Genomic DNA, 14,157 nt, shown 5'->3' with positions numbered 1-14,157 from the left:
CACACACACACACACACACAAACACACGTATACTTACAGCCTGTGGTAAGTTACAGTAACATTTGGCCTATTTGTCTGCAGGCATAAACCTGTTTATCTTTCAGATAAGTTAATGATTCAGTGTGTGTGTGTGTGTGTGTGTGTGTGTGTGTGTGTGTGTGTGTGTGTGTGTGTGTGTGTGCGGGAGTGTGCGTGTGTGGGCGCGCGCGTGTGTGTGTGTGTGTGTGTGTGGGCGCGTGTGTGTGTGTGTGTGTGTGTGTGGGCGCGTGTGTGTGTGTGTGTGTGTGGGCGCGTGTGTGGTGTGTGGGCGCGTGCGCACGCGGTACCTTAGAAAAGGGAGGAGATTTGCTTGTCAATCATTACAGTTCCTCTGTATATTATACAGTATTAGGATGGTATACTTTCTTTGTGGATCTAAAAAGGAAGCTCTGACCTCAACATTATGACCTCTGACCTTAACATTATGACCTCTGACCTCAACATTATGACCTCTGACCTCAACATTATGACCTCTGACCTCAACATTATGACCTCTGACCTCAACATTATGACATCTGACCTCTGACCTCAACATTATGACCTCTGATCTCAACATTATGACCTCTGACCTCAACATTATGACCTCTGACCTCAACATTATGACCTCTGACCTCAACATTATGACCTCTGATCTCAACATTATGACCTCTGACCTCAACATTATGACCTCTGACCTCAACATTATGACCTCTGACCTCAACATTATGACCTCTGACCTCAACATTATGACCTCTGACCTCAACATTATGACCTCTGACCTCAACATTATGACCTCTGACCTCAACATTATGACCTCTGACCTCAACATTATGACCTCTGACCTCAACATTATGACCTCTGACCTCAACATTATGACCTCTGACCTCAACATTATGACCTCTGACCTCAACATTATGACCTCTGACCTCAACATTATGGTATCTTTGAGATTGACAAACATTGTACGTACGGTACGGGCAAACAAAACAAAACAAAAATAAGATGGATCTTCAAATGTTTCATTCAGAGTATTTCCTTATTGTAAATGTTAACCCATTTAGACCTGAGAACGATTCTACAAATTATATTATTATTTATTTATTTTCTTTATAATTTTTATCCCACGAATTTGCAACCCATCTTTTCACCCAGTGTGTGTGTGTGTGTGTGTGTGTGTGTGTGTGTGTGTGTGTGTGTGTGTGTGTGTGTGTGTGTGTGTGTGTGTGTGTGTGTGTGTGTGTGTGTGTGTGTGTGTGTGTGTGTGTGTGTGTGTGTGTGTGTGTGTGTGTGGGAGTTGGCCATACAAACCTTTTCAAGTTGTGAGATTTTATTTAGCTTTTTTAAAACCATGAATTCCGTTGATTTTTTTCTGTTTTGTCTTTTTGCCGCCAGGGTTTCAGCGGAGGAGGAGGAGTCTGGAGGAGGCGGGACTACGCCTCGCCCCTCCTCAGGCTTCCGTCCTGCCCGCTCCCCGGCATGGCGACCTTCGTCACGTCCAACAGCAAACCCAACTTCCGCGTGACCAGCGCGCGGGACCCCTCCCCGCTCATCAGCTACCACAACGAGGGGTGGTCGGCGGCCTACATGCACAGCTCCGCCCTCTACGGAGGAGGAGCAGCGCCACCGCCGCCGGGGCCGGCAGGGACCGCCGCCGCCAGCGGCCCCACGGTGGGGGGGCACGAGACACGCGCCAGCGTCATCATGAAGACCTCCGATGTGGTGACCACCTCCTCCTGACCTCCGACCTCTTGACAGTCGCGTCCTAATCGACCTCCGACCTTCCGCGTGGAAGCGAGAGGTCTTCCTTCAACACTGTGTCCTCCAGAGCATATAGGATTTGATTTGATTTTTGTGGCCAAAAATGATTTTTGTGGCCATTTTTGTAACAGGGATCCAGAAAAGGCCACACTTTCACATATTCCACTGCCTGCAGGGTTAATATCAACGCACGTTGCCATTTGGGATCATTGTTTCTTTTTTTGGCTTTGACCATTTTCCTCCATCTTGTTGTTTTCTTCCAATGGGGGATGCGCAGAAATGCCGAATGCATAAAGGCAATCAGCGGTCGCTGTTGTTGACGACCAATCAGCGGTCGCTGTTGTTGACGACCGGTTGTTGACCTGTTGGGGGGGACCTGTTGTTGACGACCGGTTGTTGACCTGTTGGGGGGGACCTGTTGTTGACGACCGGTTGCAATATTTTGTAGCAAATCATCTGTATTTTGTGGGATACAAAAGGTAAATCATAGGCACTGTCGTCCTCTTGGTTAGGGTAAATAAATAATGACTCAAATAATATATATATACTCCTTGATTCTTCTGCATCTGTCCGTCCGTCCGTCCGTCCATCCGTCCTGCGTCTCCTGTCTGTCCTTCCTGTCTGGAGACTCTCAGGACCATTGCTATGTATTCAGGAACACGCAAACAAACGCAGATAGTTTGGATGGACAGGCGGCGGAAAGGAGACGGACCGACAGACAGATGGAGAGAGTCTGGAGAGAGGCCGACTGTCACTGACGGACTGACGGACACACATGTAACCTAGAGGAACAGACAGACAGACAGACAGACAGACAGACAGACAGACAGACAGACAGACAGACAAGGCTGACCTGCTGTGAACATGTATTCACTTATTTTCTTCCTTGTTGTCTGCTCGACTTTTTTAAAACAATGTACATACTAGATGATATATTATGTACAATTATGCAAGCCTGCTTCTGCACCTTATGGACAGCACTGGTGTGTGTGTGTGTGTGTGTGTGTGTGCGCGTGTGCGTGTGCGCGTGTGTGTGTGCGTGCGCATGCGTGCGTGTGTGTGTGTGTGTGCGTGCGTTTGGGCTTTCACTTCTAGTGATTTTTACTAGCTGACTAGTCGACTAGTTGTTTAATTAAATATTAAATTAAAATAAATAAATTAAATTAAATATTATGTAAAATATATATATAATATATATTTTTTTTTAAATATTTGTACATTTAAAAACTGTGTACATTGGTGACTATAATCTTGCATTCTAGCTGATCTTGAGGCCTACAAATACGAGAAAAAAAAACCTAGTGGATTTACTAGTGGACTAGTTGAATAGTCGACTAGTTGCTTAAAGCCCTGGCGTGCGTGCGTGCGTGCGTGCGTGCGTGCGTGCGTGCGTGCGTGAGAGAGAGAGAGAGAATGAGACAAACCTCACACTGAGGATACTCATGGTATGTGCCTTTCTTAGTACGTGGCGTGCTCTTGACACGCCGCCTATTGCTTCAGACAGTGGTTCTCACAGTTGGGGTCCAGGGAGCCCTCTGGGGGTCCAGGGAGCCCTCTGGGGGTCCAGGGAGCCCTCTGGGGGTTCAGGGAGCCATCTGGGGATCCAGGGAGCCCTCTGGGGGTCCAGGGAGCCCTCTGGGGATCCAGGGAGCCCTCTGGGGGTCCAGGGAGCCCTCTGGGGTTCCAGGGAGCCCTCTGGGGGTCCAGGGAGCCCTCTGGGGGTCCAGGGAGCCCTCTGGGGGTTCCAAATGGACCCTTACAAGGTCCGTAACTCTGAGAGTGTTCCGTCTGTATGTTTTTAAATTCAAGGACCACCATAACTCAGCAAATGGCCGAATGGAACCAAATGGACCAGCACTGTAAAGCCCAACACACACCGTCTGTGAAGCGGGTGTGCAGCGACGCGGCACAGTATTGCCGCGCGTCATAGCCGCACAGCAACACCCACAGGACTACCGCGCGGCTGGCCAGCCACGCCCACGGATTCCCGGATGGAGGCCGCGCGGCAACGCCTGGAAAATAGAACAGCGGCGTATCGGAGCGTCAGGCGAGGCGTGAACGCGCGTCTGACGCCGCCGGTGTGGGATTAGGTTCATTGAAGATAACGGAGGCGGCTGTTTTGAGGCGCGGCGTTCACAGACGGTGTGTGTTGGGCTTCAGAGTTCATGCAGACCTGTAAGGGTCCATTTGGAGACGCCGAGGGTCACTTTGAGAACCACTGCAATAATATGTATGCAATACTGTATGATTGAATTCGTGTTTTCAAAAATTATAATGATTATATGATTCTTTTCTTTTTTTTTATATATATATATATATATATCCAGGAGCGTTGGAGGGAGCCGTTAAAGGGTCTGAATCGGGTGTATCTCTGTTCCAAATGGATCCAATTTAGTTTGATTTAGTCGCAAAGCTCTTGTTAACCCATTTTGGGGCGGGAAACCCCTTTTGGTGTTTTAAAGCTTTAGCTATTGAAAAATAGCAGATCTACAAGCTCGTAGCGCGCCACCGAGTGGCGCGCTACGAGCTTGTAGGTCTGCTATTTTAGAAAAATCGTTAAAATGTGGCGCAAATCAATGAATATATATTTCAGAGCGAACATTTTTAACTAAAATATTTGCTTCTGGGGGGTTAAGTTTGGGGTCCCTGGAACTACATATTTTGAGATGGGGGTCCGTGGCCCAATAGAGATTATTCGGGGGGTCCTTGAAATGAAAAAGGTTGAGCACCACTGACATAGAAACATAGTTTTTCAGAAAAAATGTTAGGATTTAGAAGCCTTTTTTTTAATCGACCTCAGTCCAAAATGGGTTAAAACCCACTGCCCGCCAGGTAGGATTAATTCATCTATTTATCGCGCATTGCCGAGGGTTTTTCCCCTTTCAAGCCTTATTTTGAAGAGCCAAATATCCGTAACCGGATGTTACAATGACATAATGGGTGTGGTTGTCTTGACCGGTTGTTGATCTCTCGCTCGGTGCAGTAAAATCCCGCCCGCGAGTATCACAGCGCCTGCTGTCGGTCGGCCGTTGGAAAAACCTTGTTTTCACCAGAAACCACATTCATTGGGCCGCTTTGGAGATACAGGCCGTTGAAAAACCTTGTTCTCACCAGAAACCACATTCATTGGGCCGATGTGGAGATACAGGCCGTTGAAAAACCTTGTTTTCACCAGAAACCACATTCATTGGGCCGATGTGGAGATACAGGCCGTTGAAAAACCTTGTTTTCACCAGAAACCACATTCATTGGGCCGATGTGGAGATACAGGCCGTTGAAAAACCTTGTTTTCACCAGAAACCACATTCATTGGGCCGATGTGGAGATACAGGCCGTTGAAAAACCTTGTTTTCACCAGAAACCACATTCATTGGGCCGATGTGGAGATACAGGCCGTTGAAAGCAGCACACAGAGTGCACGTGGATGCGCGCTCAGCCGCGCATCTTCAAAATGGCCGCCGCGGCCACCGTCACACTTTACACTGTGGATGCTAACGAGAGACGGCTATCGATGCGATCCGATCAAAACATGGATTAAAGAATATAAAGCCTAGAAAACGTAGGCTATGCTGTTGGCGGGCTGCCAGACTAACGTTAATCTATGCTTTCTACGCTTCTGGCGGGCTCCGTGTTAACACATTTAGGCCTGACGTCAAAAAAAAAAAAAAGTCTTCTAAATCCTGGCAGTTTTTTGAAAAACCTCATGTTTCTATATCAGTGGTGCTCAATATTTCATGTCAAGGACCCCAAAAATGATATGTAATATGCCGCCTCCCAGGAGCAAAGATTTGAGTTAGAAACGTTGGCTCTGAAAGAATATATATTCAAAGATTTGCACTACATTTTCACGATTTTTCAAAAATAGCAGACCTACAAGCTCGTAGCGCGCCACTTGGTGGCGCGCTACAAGCTTGTAGATCTGCTATTTTTCAATAGCTAAAGTATAACATGATCCTTTGACCTGAGATCAGATTCTAAAAAAATTCTTCTAAATCCAGTTTCAGTTTTCTGAAAAAGCTATGTTTCTATGTCAGTCGTTCTTCGATTTTTCAAAAATAGCAGCTTGTAGATCTGCTATTTTTCAATAGCTAAAGCATAACATAATGCTAACACCAAAAGGGGTTCCCACCCAAAATGGGTTAAAACACCAAAAGGGGTTCCCACCCAAAATGGGTTAAAACACCAAAAGAGGGTTCCCGCCCAAAATGGGTTAATATGTTTAACCTATTCAATTCAATATTTATAAAGACCTCGCGTACGTCGTATAAGCTTGTGAACCGGCTATTTTTGTATGACCGTGACGGACAATAATTTACCAGAAGTATGAACATACAAGGTTTTAATAATCATAGGAACATAGAAGTATGAACATACAAGGTTTTAAGAATCATAGGAACATAGAAGTATGAACATACAAGGGTTTAATAATCATAGGAACATAGAAGTATGAACATACAAGGTTTTAATAATCATAGGAACATAGAAGTATGAACATACAAGATTTTAATAATCATAGGAACATAGAAGTATGAACATACAAGGTTTTAATAATCATACGAGCATAGAAGTATGAACATACAAGGTTTTAATAATCATAGGAGCATAGAAGTATGAACATACAAGGTTTTAATAATCATAGGAACATAGAAGTATGAACATACAAGGTTTTAATAATCATAGGAACATAGAAGTATGAACATACAAGGGTTTAATAATTATAGGAACATAGAAGTATGAACATACAAGGTTTTAATAATCATAGGAACATAGAAGTATGAACATACAAGGTTTTAATAATCATAGGAACATAGAAGTATGAACATACAAGGTTTTAATAATCATAGGAACATAGAAGTATGAACATACAAGGTTTTTATAATCATAGGAACATAGAAGTATGAACATACAAGGTTTTAATAATTATAGGAACATAGAAGTATGAACATACAAGATTTTAATAATCATAGGAACATAGAAGTATGAACATACAAGGTTTTAAGAATCATAGGAACATAGAAGTATGAACATACAAGGTTTTAATAATTATAGGAACATAGAAGTATGAACATACAAGGGTTTAATAATCATAGGAACATAGAAGTATGAACATACAAGGGTTTAATAATCATAGGAACATAGAAGTATGAACATACAAGGTTTTAATAATCATAGGAACATAGAAGTATGAACATACAAGGTTTTAAGAATCATAGGAACATAGAAGTATGAACATACAAGGTTTTAATAATCATAGGAACATAGAAGTATGAACATACAAGGTTTTAAGAATCATAGGAACATAGAAGTATGAACATACAAGGTTTTAAGAATCATAGGAACATAGAAGTATGAACATACAAGGGTTTAATAATCATAGGAACATAGAAGTATGAACATACAAGGGTTTAATAATCATAGGAACAACAACCACTACCATTATTTATTCGTCTCCAAATGCATGTCGTCACTGTAGGGCAGAAACCTTGTATCTCCATATTTCATATATATATATATTTTTTGAGTGGTGCAACCACTCCCTTACGGAGTTATGTGTGTAGGTGGGTGGGTGCCTGTGGGTCGGCACCCTGGGTGCGTTCCTGTGGGTCTGGAACCCCCCCCCCCCCCGGGAACCCCCACACGGAGTTGCACCACTCAGTTCACACGGGTGTGATTTGTTTTTAACGATGAATGCTGTATTTTATACTTTTTGCGCAGTAGTAGCGAAAATAGCCGAACGACGAGATGAAAAACACCATATATTTTCGCTCTTCTTGAACGTTTTTTTTGTCAAAGATTTGCCTATAATGAGCGGTGGCCGAACGGTTTGCAGAAGCGGTCTTGATACCGGAAGGTCGCCAGTTCGAATCCCCGGACCGGCACGTTAAAATTACCACCGCTGAAGTGCCCTTGAGCAAGGCATTGAACCCCAACCATGAAATGTTCTATGAGCAGGGCGTGGCTGTAAACAAGCATCTCGAGCTTAGTCTACTTACCCTGGGTAAACAAAGAACTTTGCTTTATGACATCATGCCCAAAAAAGGGGCGCTCGGTTGATTGTGGATTAGTGTGTGTTACTGTTCAGTGTCTATAGGTTTTTATAAACGATATATTATATAATGGAAAGTATTATTATAACAACAGCTTGTGACTAAATAACTACATTTTGGATAAACTGGAATACAGGTTAATTATTATTATTTAAATCCATGTCGTGAAAAGTAATACAAGAAAAGGAAAATGCACTTATAGGTCTCCCTTAACCGTATAGGTCTCCCTTAACCTTATAGGTCTCCCTTAACCTTATAGGTCTCCCTTAACCTTATAGGTCTCCCTTAACCTTATAGGTCTCCCTTAACCTTATAGGTCTCCCTTAACCTTAAAGGTCTCCCTTAACCTTATAGGTCTCCCTTAACCTTATAGGTCTCCCTTAACCTTAACCTTATAGGTCTCCCTTAACCTTAACCTTAACCCCATGTTTCCATGTCAGTCGTTATAAAACCCCATGTTTTCCATGTCAGTCGTTCTAAAACCCCATGTTTCCATCGTTCTAAAACCCCATGTTTTCCATGTCAGTCGTTCTAAAACCCCATGTTTCCATCGTTCTAAAACCCCATGTTTCCATGTCAGTCGTTCTAAAACCCCATGTTTCCATGTCAGTCGTTCTAAAACCCCATGTTTCCCATGTCAGTCGTTCTAAAACCCCATGTTTCCCATGTCAGTCGTTCTAAAACCCCATGTTTCCATGTCAGTCGTTCTCAAACCCCATGTTTCCATGTCAGTCGTTATAAAACCCCATGTTTCCCATGTCAGTCGTTATAAAACCCCATGTTTCCCATGTCAGTCGTTCTAAAACCCCATGTTTCCATGTCAGTCGTTCTAAAACCCGATGTTTCCATGTCAGTCGTTCTAAAACCCCATGTTTCCATGTCAGTCGTTCTAAAACCCCATGTTTCCATGTCAGTCGTTCTAAAACCCGATGTTCCCATGTCAGTCGTTCTAAAACCCCATGTTTCCATGTCAGTCGTTCTAAAACCCCATGTTTTCCATGTCAGTCGTTCTAAAACCCCATGTTTCCCATGTCAGTCGTTCTAAAACCCCATGTTTCCATGTCAGTCGTTCTAAAACCCCATGTTTCCCATGTCAGTCGTTCTAAAACCCCATGTTTCCATGTCAGTCGTTCTAAAACCCCATGTTTCCATGTCAGTCGTTCTCAAACCCCATGTTTCCATGTCAGTCGTTCTAAAACCCCATGTTTCCCATGTCAGTCGTTCTCAAACCCCATGTTTCCATGTCAGTCGTTCTCAAACCCCATGTTTCCATGTCAGTCGTTCTAAAACCCCATGTTTCCCATGTCAGTCGTTCTAAAACCCCATGTTTCCATGTCAGTCGTTCTAAAACCCCATGTTTCCCATGTCAGTCGTTCTAAAACCCCATGTTTCCATGTCAGTCGTTCTAAAACCCCATGTTTCCATGTCAGTCGTTATAAAACCCCATGTTTCCATGTCAGTCGTTATAAAACCCCATGTTTCCATGTCAGTCGTTCTCAAACCCCATGTTTCCATGTCAGTCGTTCTCAAACCCCATGTTTCCATGTCAGTCGTTCTAAAACCCCATGTTTCCCATGTCAGTCGTTCTAAAACCCCATGTTTCCATGTCAGTCGTTATAAAACCCCATGTTTCCCATGTCAGTCGTTCTAAAACCCCATGTTTCCATGTCAGTCGTTCTAAAACCCCATGTTTCCATGTCAGTCGTTCTAAAACCCCATGTTTCCATGTCAGTCATTCTAAAACCCCATGTTTCCCATGTCAGTCGTTCTAAAACCCCATGTTTCCCATGTCAGTCGTTCTAAAACCCCATGTTTCCCATGTCAGTCGTTCTCAAACCCCATGTTTCCATGTCAGTCGTTCTAAAACCCCATGTTTCCATGTCAGTCGTTCTAAAACCCCATGTTTCCATGTCAGTCGTTCTAAAACCCCATGTTTCCATGTCAGTCGTTCTAAAACCCCATGTTTTCCATGTCAGTCGTTCTAAAACCCCATGTTTCCATGTCAGTCGTTCTAAAACCCCATGTTTCCATGTCAGTCGTTCTAAAACCCCATGTTTCCCATGTCAGTCATTCTAAAACCCCATGTTTCCATGTCAGTCGTTCTAAAACCCCATGTTTCCATGTCAGTCGTTCTAAAACCCCATGTTTCCCATGTCAGTCATTCTAAAACCCCATGTTTCAATGTCAGTCGTTCTAAAACCCCATGTTTCCCATGTCAGTCGTTCTAAAACCCCATGTTTCCATGTCAGTCGTTCTAAAACCCCATGTTTCCCATGTCAGTCGTTCTAAAACCCCATGTTTCCATGTCAGTCGTTCTAAAACCCCATGTTTCAATGTCAGTCGTTCTAAAACCCCATGTTTCCCATGTCAGTCGTTCTAAAACCCCATGTTTCCATGTCAGTCGTTCTAAAACCCCATGTTTCCCATGTCAGTCGTTCTCAAACTATTTCATGTCAAGGACCTCCAAAAAGGACCTCCAAAAATATATATGTAATTGGTGGTCAACCCCCATCTGAAAATAAGCAAAGATTTGAGTTAAAAACGTTCTGTAAGAATATATATTCAAAGATTTGCGCCACATTTTCACGATTTTTCACAAACAGCAGACCTACAAGCTCATAGCGCGGCACTCGGTGCCACGCTATGAGCTTGTAGATCTGATATTTTTCAATATAAGCTAAAGTATAGCATCATGCTAGAAACACCAAAAGGGGTTCCCGCCCAGAATGGGTTTACCCCATTTTGGGCGGGAACCCCTTTTGGTGTTAGCATTATGTTATACGAGGTCTACTGAGGTGTCCGAAAACGTGCCGGCACGAAAAGTGTTTAGACATTCATGTTAAAGTGATAGTTCAGATTTTTTGAACTTAAGTTGTACCCCCACAGATCGGCTGATCTACAAACTCACAGATGTGAGCCTATTGTGACACGCTGGGGTTCATGTGGGGGGGTTATGATTATGAATGATATATACAGTTGCAGGCAATATTCTAATCGTTGTAGGAGAATGAATGTCAACAACATGGTTTTTCTCTGCCAAGGATCATGATTCTTTGGACATGTAGCCTACACATTCTGGCCAGGTGTACCTGAACTTTGGTTTATATATCAGCAGACTGCAGCACACAATATTTCATCAGTTTAAATATTAAAGTGATCTAAAGAAAAGAAGAAAAAAAGGTAAAAAAAAAGAAAGAAATAAAATACAGATGTTGTTAATTCAAACAGGTTTAAATGTTTAATTTGTAGTAATTGCACTTAGAAATTGCAGCACTTAGAGATGTATGTCTATTACGGCTAGTGTACTGGAAAAGACTACAAGTCCAGACAAGCCAATGAATTGCAACATCGAATAATCGTGGACCAATAATTGTGATACAAATTTTCAGGTCCCTTTTATACGTTTCTCTCCAAAGTGCCTGTTGTTGCTCTTGGCTTTTATTTGTAATGAGATGGTTGAATTAGTGATTCCTTCACACTAGAGCCCAATCACAGGTTGAATTAGTGATTCCTTCACACTAGAGCACAATCACAGGTTGAATTAGTGATTCCTTCACACTAGAGCACAATCACAGGTTGAATTAGTGATTCCTTCACACTAGAGCCAATCACAGGTTGAATTAGTGATTCCTTCACACTAGAGCCAATCACAGGTTGAATTAGTGATTCCTTCACACTAGAGCCAATCACAGGTTGAATTAGTGATTCCTTCACACTAGAGCCAATCACAGGTTGAATTAGTGATTCCTTCACACTAGAGCACAATCACAGGTTGAATTAGTGATTCCTTCACACTAGAGCCAATCACAGGTTGAATTAGTGATTCATTCACTAGAGCCAATCACAGGTTGAATTAGTGATTCCTTCACACTAGAGCACAATCAACAATATAACTTTAAATGTATTCAACTACTTACGCCCTTGCTCACATCACAATGCGTTGTGAGCTCGTACGGACAGTACGATGATGCTATTTCTGAAACTTTTTAAATGGTTAAAAATGCAGAATATCAATGTTTAAAAACTAATTGAATGGCTCATAGATATAGGCCACCGGGCTGTGGTTCCAACTTCCCACACAGTTCAGATTGTCTCATCTAGTGCCTGAAATGTCCCATGTGTCTCCATATTGTGTCTCCATGTGTCTCCATTGTGTCTCCCTGTGTCTCCATTGTGTCTCCATTGTGTCTCCATGTGTCTCCATATTGTGTCTCCATTGTGTCTCCATGTGTCTCCATTGTGTCTCCATGTGTCTCCATATTGTGTCTCCATGTGTCTCCATTGTGTCTCCATGTGTCTCCATTGTGTCTCCATGTGTCTCCATATTGTGTCTCCATGTGTCTCCATGTGTCTCCATTGTGTCTCCATTGTGCATTACATTACATTCACCCATTCACACACCGATGGTGGAGGAAACCATGCAAGGCACCAACCTGCACATCGGGAGCAATTAGGAGGTTCAGGGCCCTATTATGCGTGTCTTAAGTACCAGGTCTTATGACTTAACTTAAGACCTGGAGGCGTGGTCAATGCTGTTTGGCCACTCAGAATAGCCAAATGGCATTGATCACGCCTCCAGGTCTTAAGTTAAGTAATAAGACCTGGTACTTAAGACATGCATAATAGGGCCCTCAGAGTCTTGCTCAAGGACACTTCGACACTAACTCTGGGGGAGCCCACATGGGTTCGAACTGGCAACCTTGCGGTTGCCATCCAGCCACTCTACCGCTGACCCACCGCAGCCATGTGAGAGCTTGTACATCTGCTATTTTTGAACAGCCAACTCATGATGTTTTCCCAGTTTTAATGGGACGCTCTTAACCCCAGTCCATTTCTGCTACATTGTGGTTGTTGTTTTTTTTAGGATAAAGGGAGGTGGCTAATATTACAGGTGGCCAATATGATTTTTTTATTTTTTATTTTGATCTAGCATTAGCATTCAGAAAAATGCACACAAAGTGCACAAAGACCCGCACACCGTATGCACTTACTGCAATACGAACTTATACACACCGTATGCACTTACTGCAATACGAACTTATACACACCGTATGCACACCGTATGCACTTACTGCAATACGCAGTAAGACCCGCACACCGTATGCACTTACTGCAATACGCAGTAAGACCCGCACACCGTATGCACTTACTGCAATACGCAGTAAGACCCGCACGCCGTATGCACTTACTGCAATACGAACTTATACACACCGTATGCACTTACTGCAATACGCAGTAAGACCCGCACACCGTATGCACTTACTGCAATACGCAGTAAGACCCGCACACCGTATGCACTTACTGCAATACGCAGTAAGACCCGCACACCGTATGCACTTACTGCAATACGAATAAGACCCGCACACCGTATGCACTTACTGCAATACGACCTTTATTTATAGGCAACGTTTTCGGGGCATTTTTGAGTGTTGCAACCACTCCAAGGAACAGCAATGTCCGTGTTAACCTATGTGTGTGACTATGTATGTGTTAACCTATGTTTGTGACTATGTATGTCCATGTTAACCTATGTTTGTGACTATGTATGTCCGTGTTAACCTATGTTTGTGACTATGTATGTCCGTGTTAACCTATGTTTGTGACTATGTATGTCCGTGTTAACCTATGTTTGTGACTATGTATGTCCGTGTTAACCTATGTTTGTGACTATGTATGTCCGTGTTAACCTATGTTTGTGACTATGTATGTCCGTGTTAACCTATGTTTGTGACTATGTATGTCTGTTAACCTATGTTTGTGACTATGTATGTCTGTTAACCTATGTTTGTGACTATGTATGTCCGTGTTAACCTATGTTTGTGACTATGTATGTCTATGTTAACCTATGTTTGTGACTATGTATGTCTGTTAACCTATGTTTGTGACTATGTATGTCCGTGTTAACCTATGTTTGTGACTATGTATGTCCGTGTTAACCTATGTTTGTGACTATGTATGTCCATGTTAACCTATGTTTGTGACTATGTATGTCCATGTTAACCTATGTTTGTGACTATGTATGTCCGTGTTAACCTATGTTTGTGACTATGTATGTCCATGTTAACCTATGTTTGTGACTATGTATGTCCATGTTAACCTATGTTTGTGACTATGTATGTCCATGTTAACCTATGTTTGTGACTATGTATGTCCGTGTTAACCTATGTTTGTGTGTGACTCATGTGTGACTCATGAGTACCAGTAGGGGCGCTGTCGTGCCAGAAACAGAGAGAGAGAGATAGTGTTGCACTGTTGCCTGCAAATGAGAGAGAGAGAGGGGGGGGGGGGGGGGGTTGTAAGGGGGGGAGTTGCACCACTCAGTTCACACGGGTGT

General features: G+C 43.1%; 1 protein-coding gene across 1 annotated transcript in view; it reads left to right on the top strand.

Annotated features, from left to right (window-relative positions):
• LOC306918389 (interferon regulatory factor 2-like) overlaps positions 1–3,358 on the top strand; it is a 15,210-nt gene extending 11,852 nt beyond the window's left edge. Inside the window, exon 7 of the mRNA XM_079531288.1 lies at positions 1,419–3,358. Coding sequence (XP_079387414.1) covers positions 1,419–1,755 — 337 coding nt within the window. The 3' untranslated portion in view covers positions 1,756–3,358. The remainder of the gene's footprint in view (positions 1–1,418) is intronic.
• Positions 3,359–14,157: the final 10,799 nt, after the last annotated feature.

The sequence above is a fragment of the Electrona antarctica genome (genome assembly GCF_951216825.1).
Source record: "Electrona antarctica genome assembly, contig: scaffold_49, whole genome shotgun sequence".
Lineage (NCBI taxonomy): Eukaryota > Metazoa > Chordata > Actinopteri > Myctophiformes > Myctophidae > Electrona > Electrona antarctica.
The sequence above is the reverse complement of the archived record's forward strand: the minus strand, read 5'-3'. Positions and strand labels throughout refer to the sequence as shown.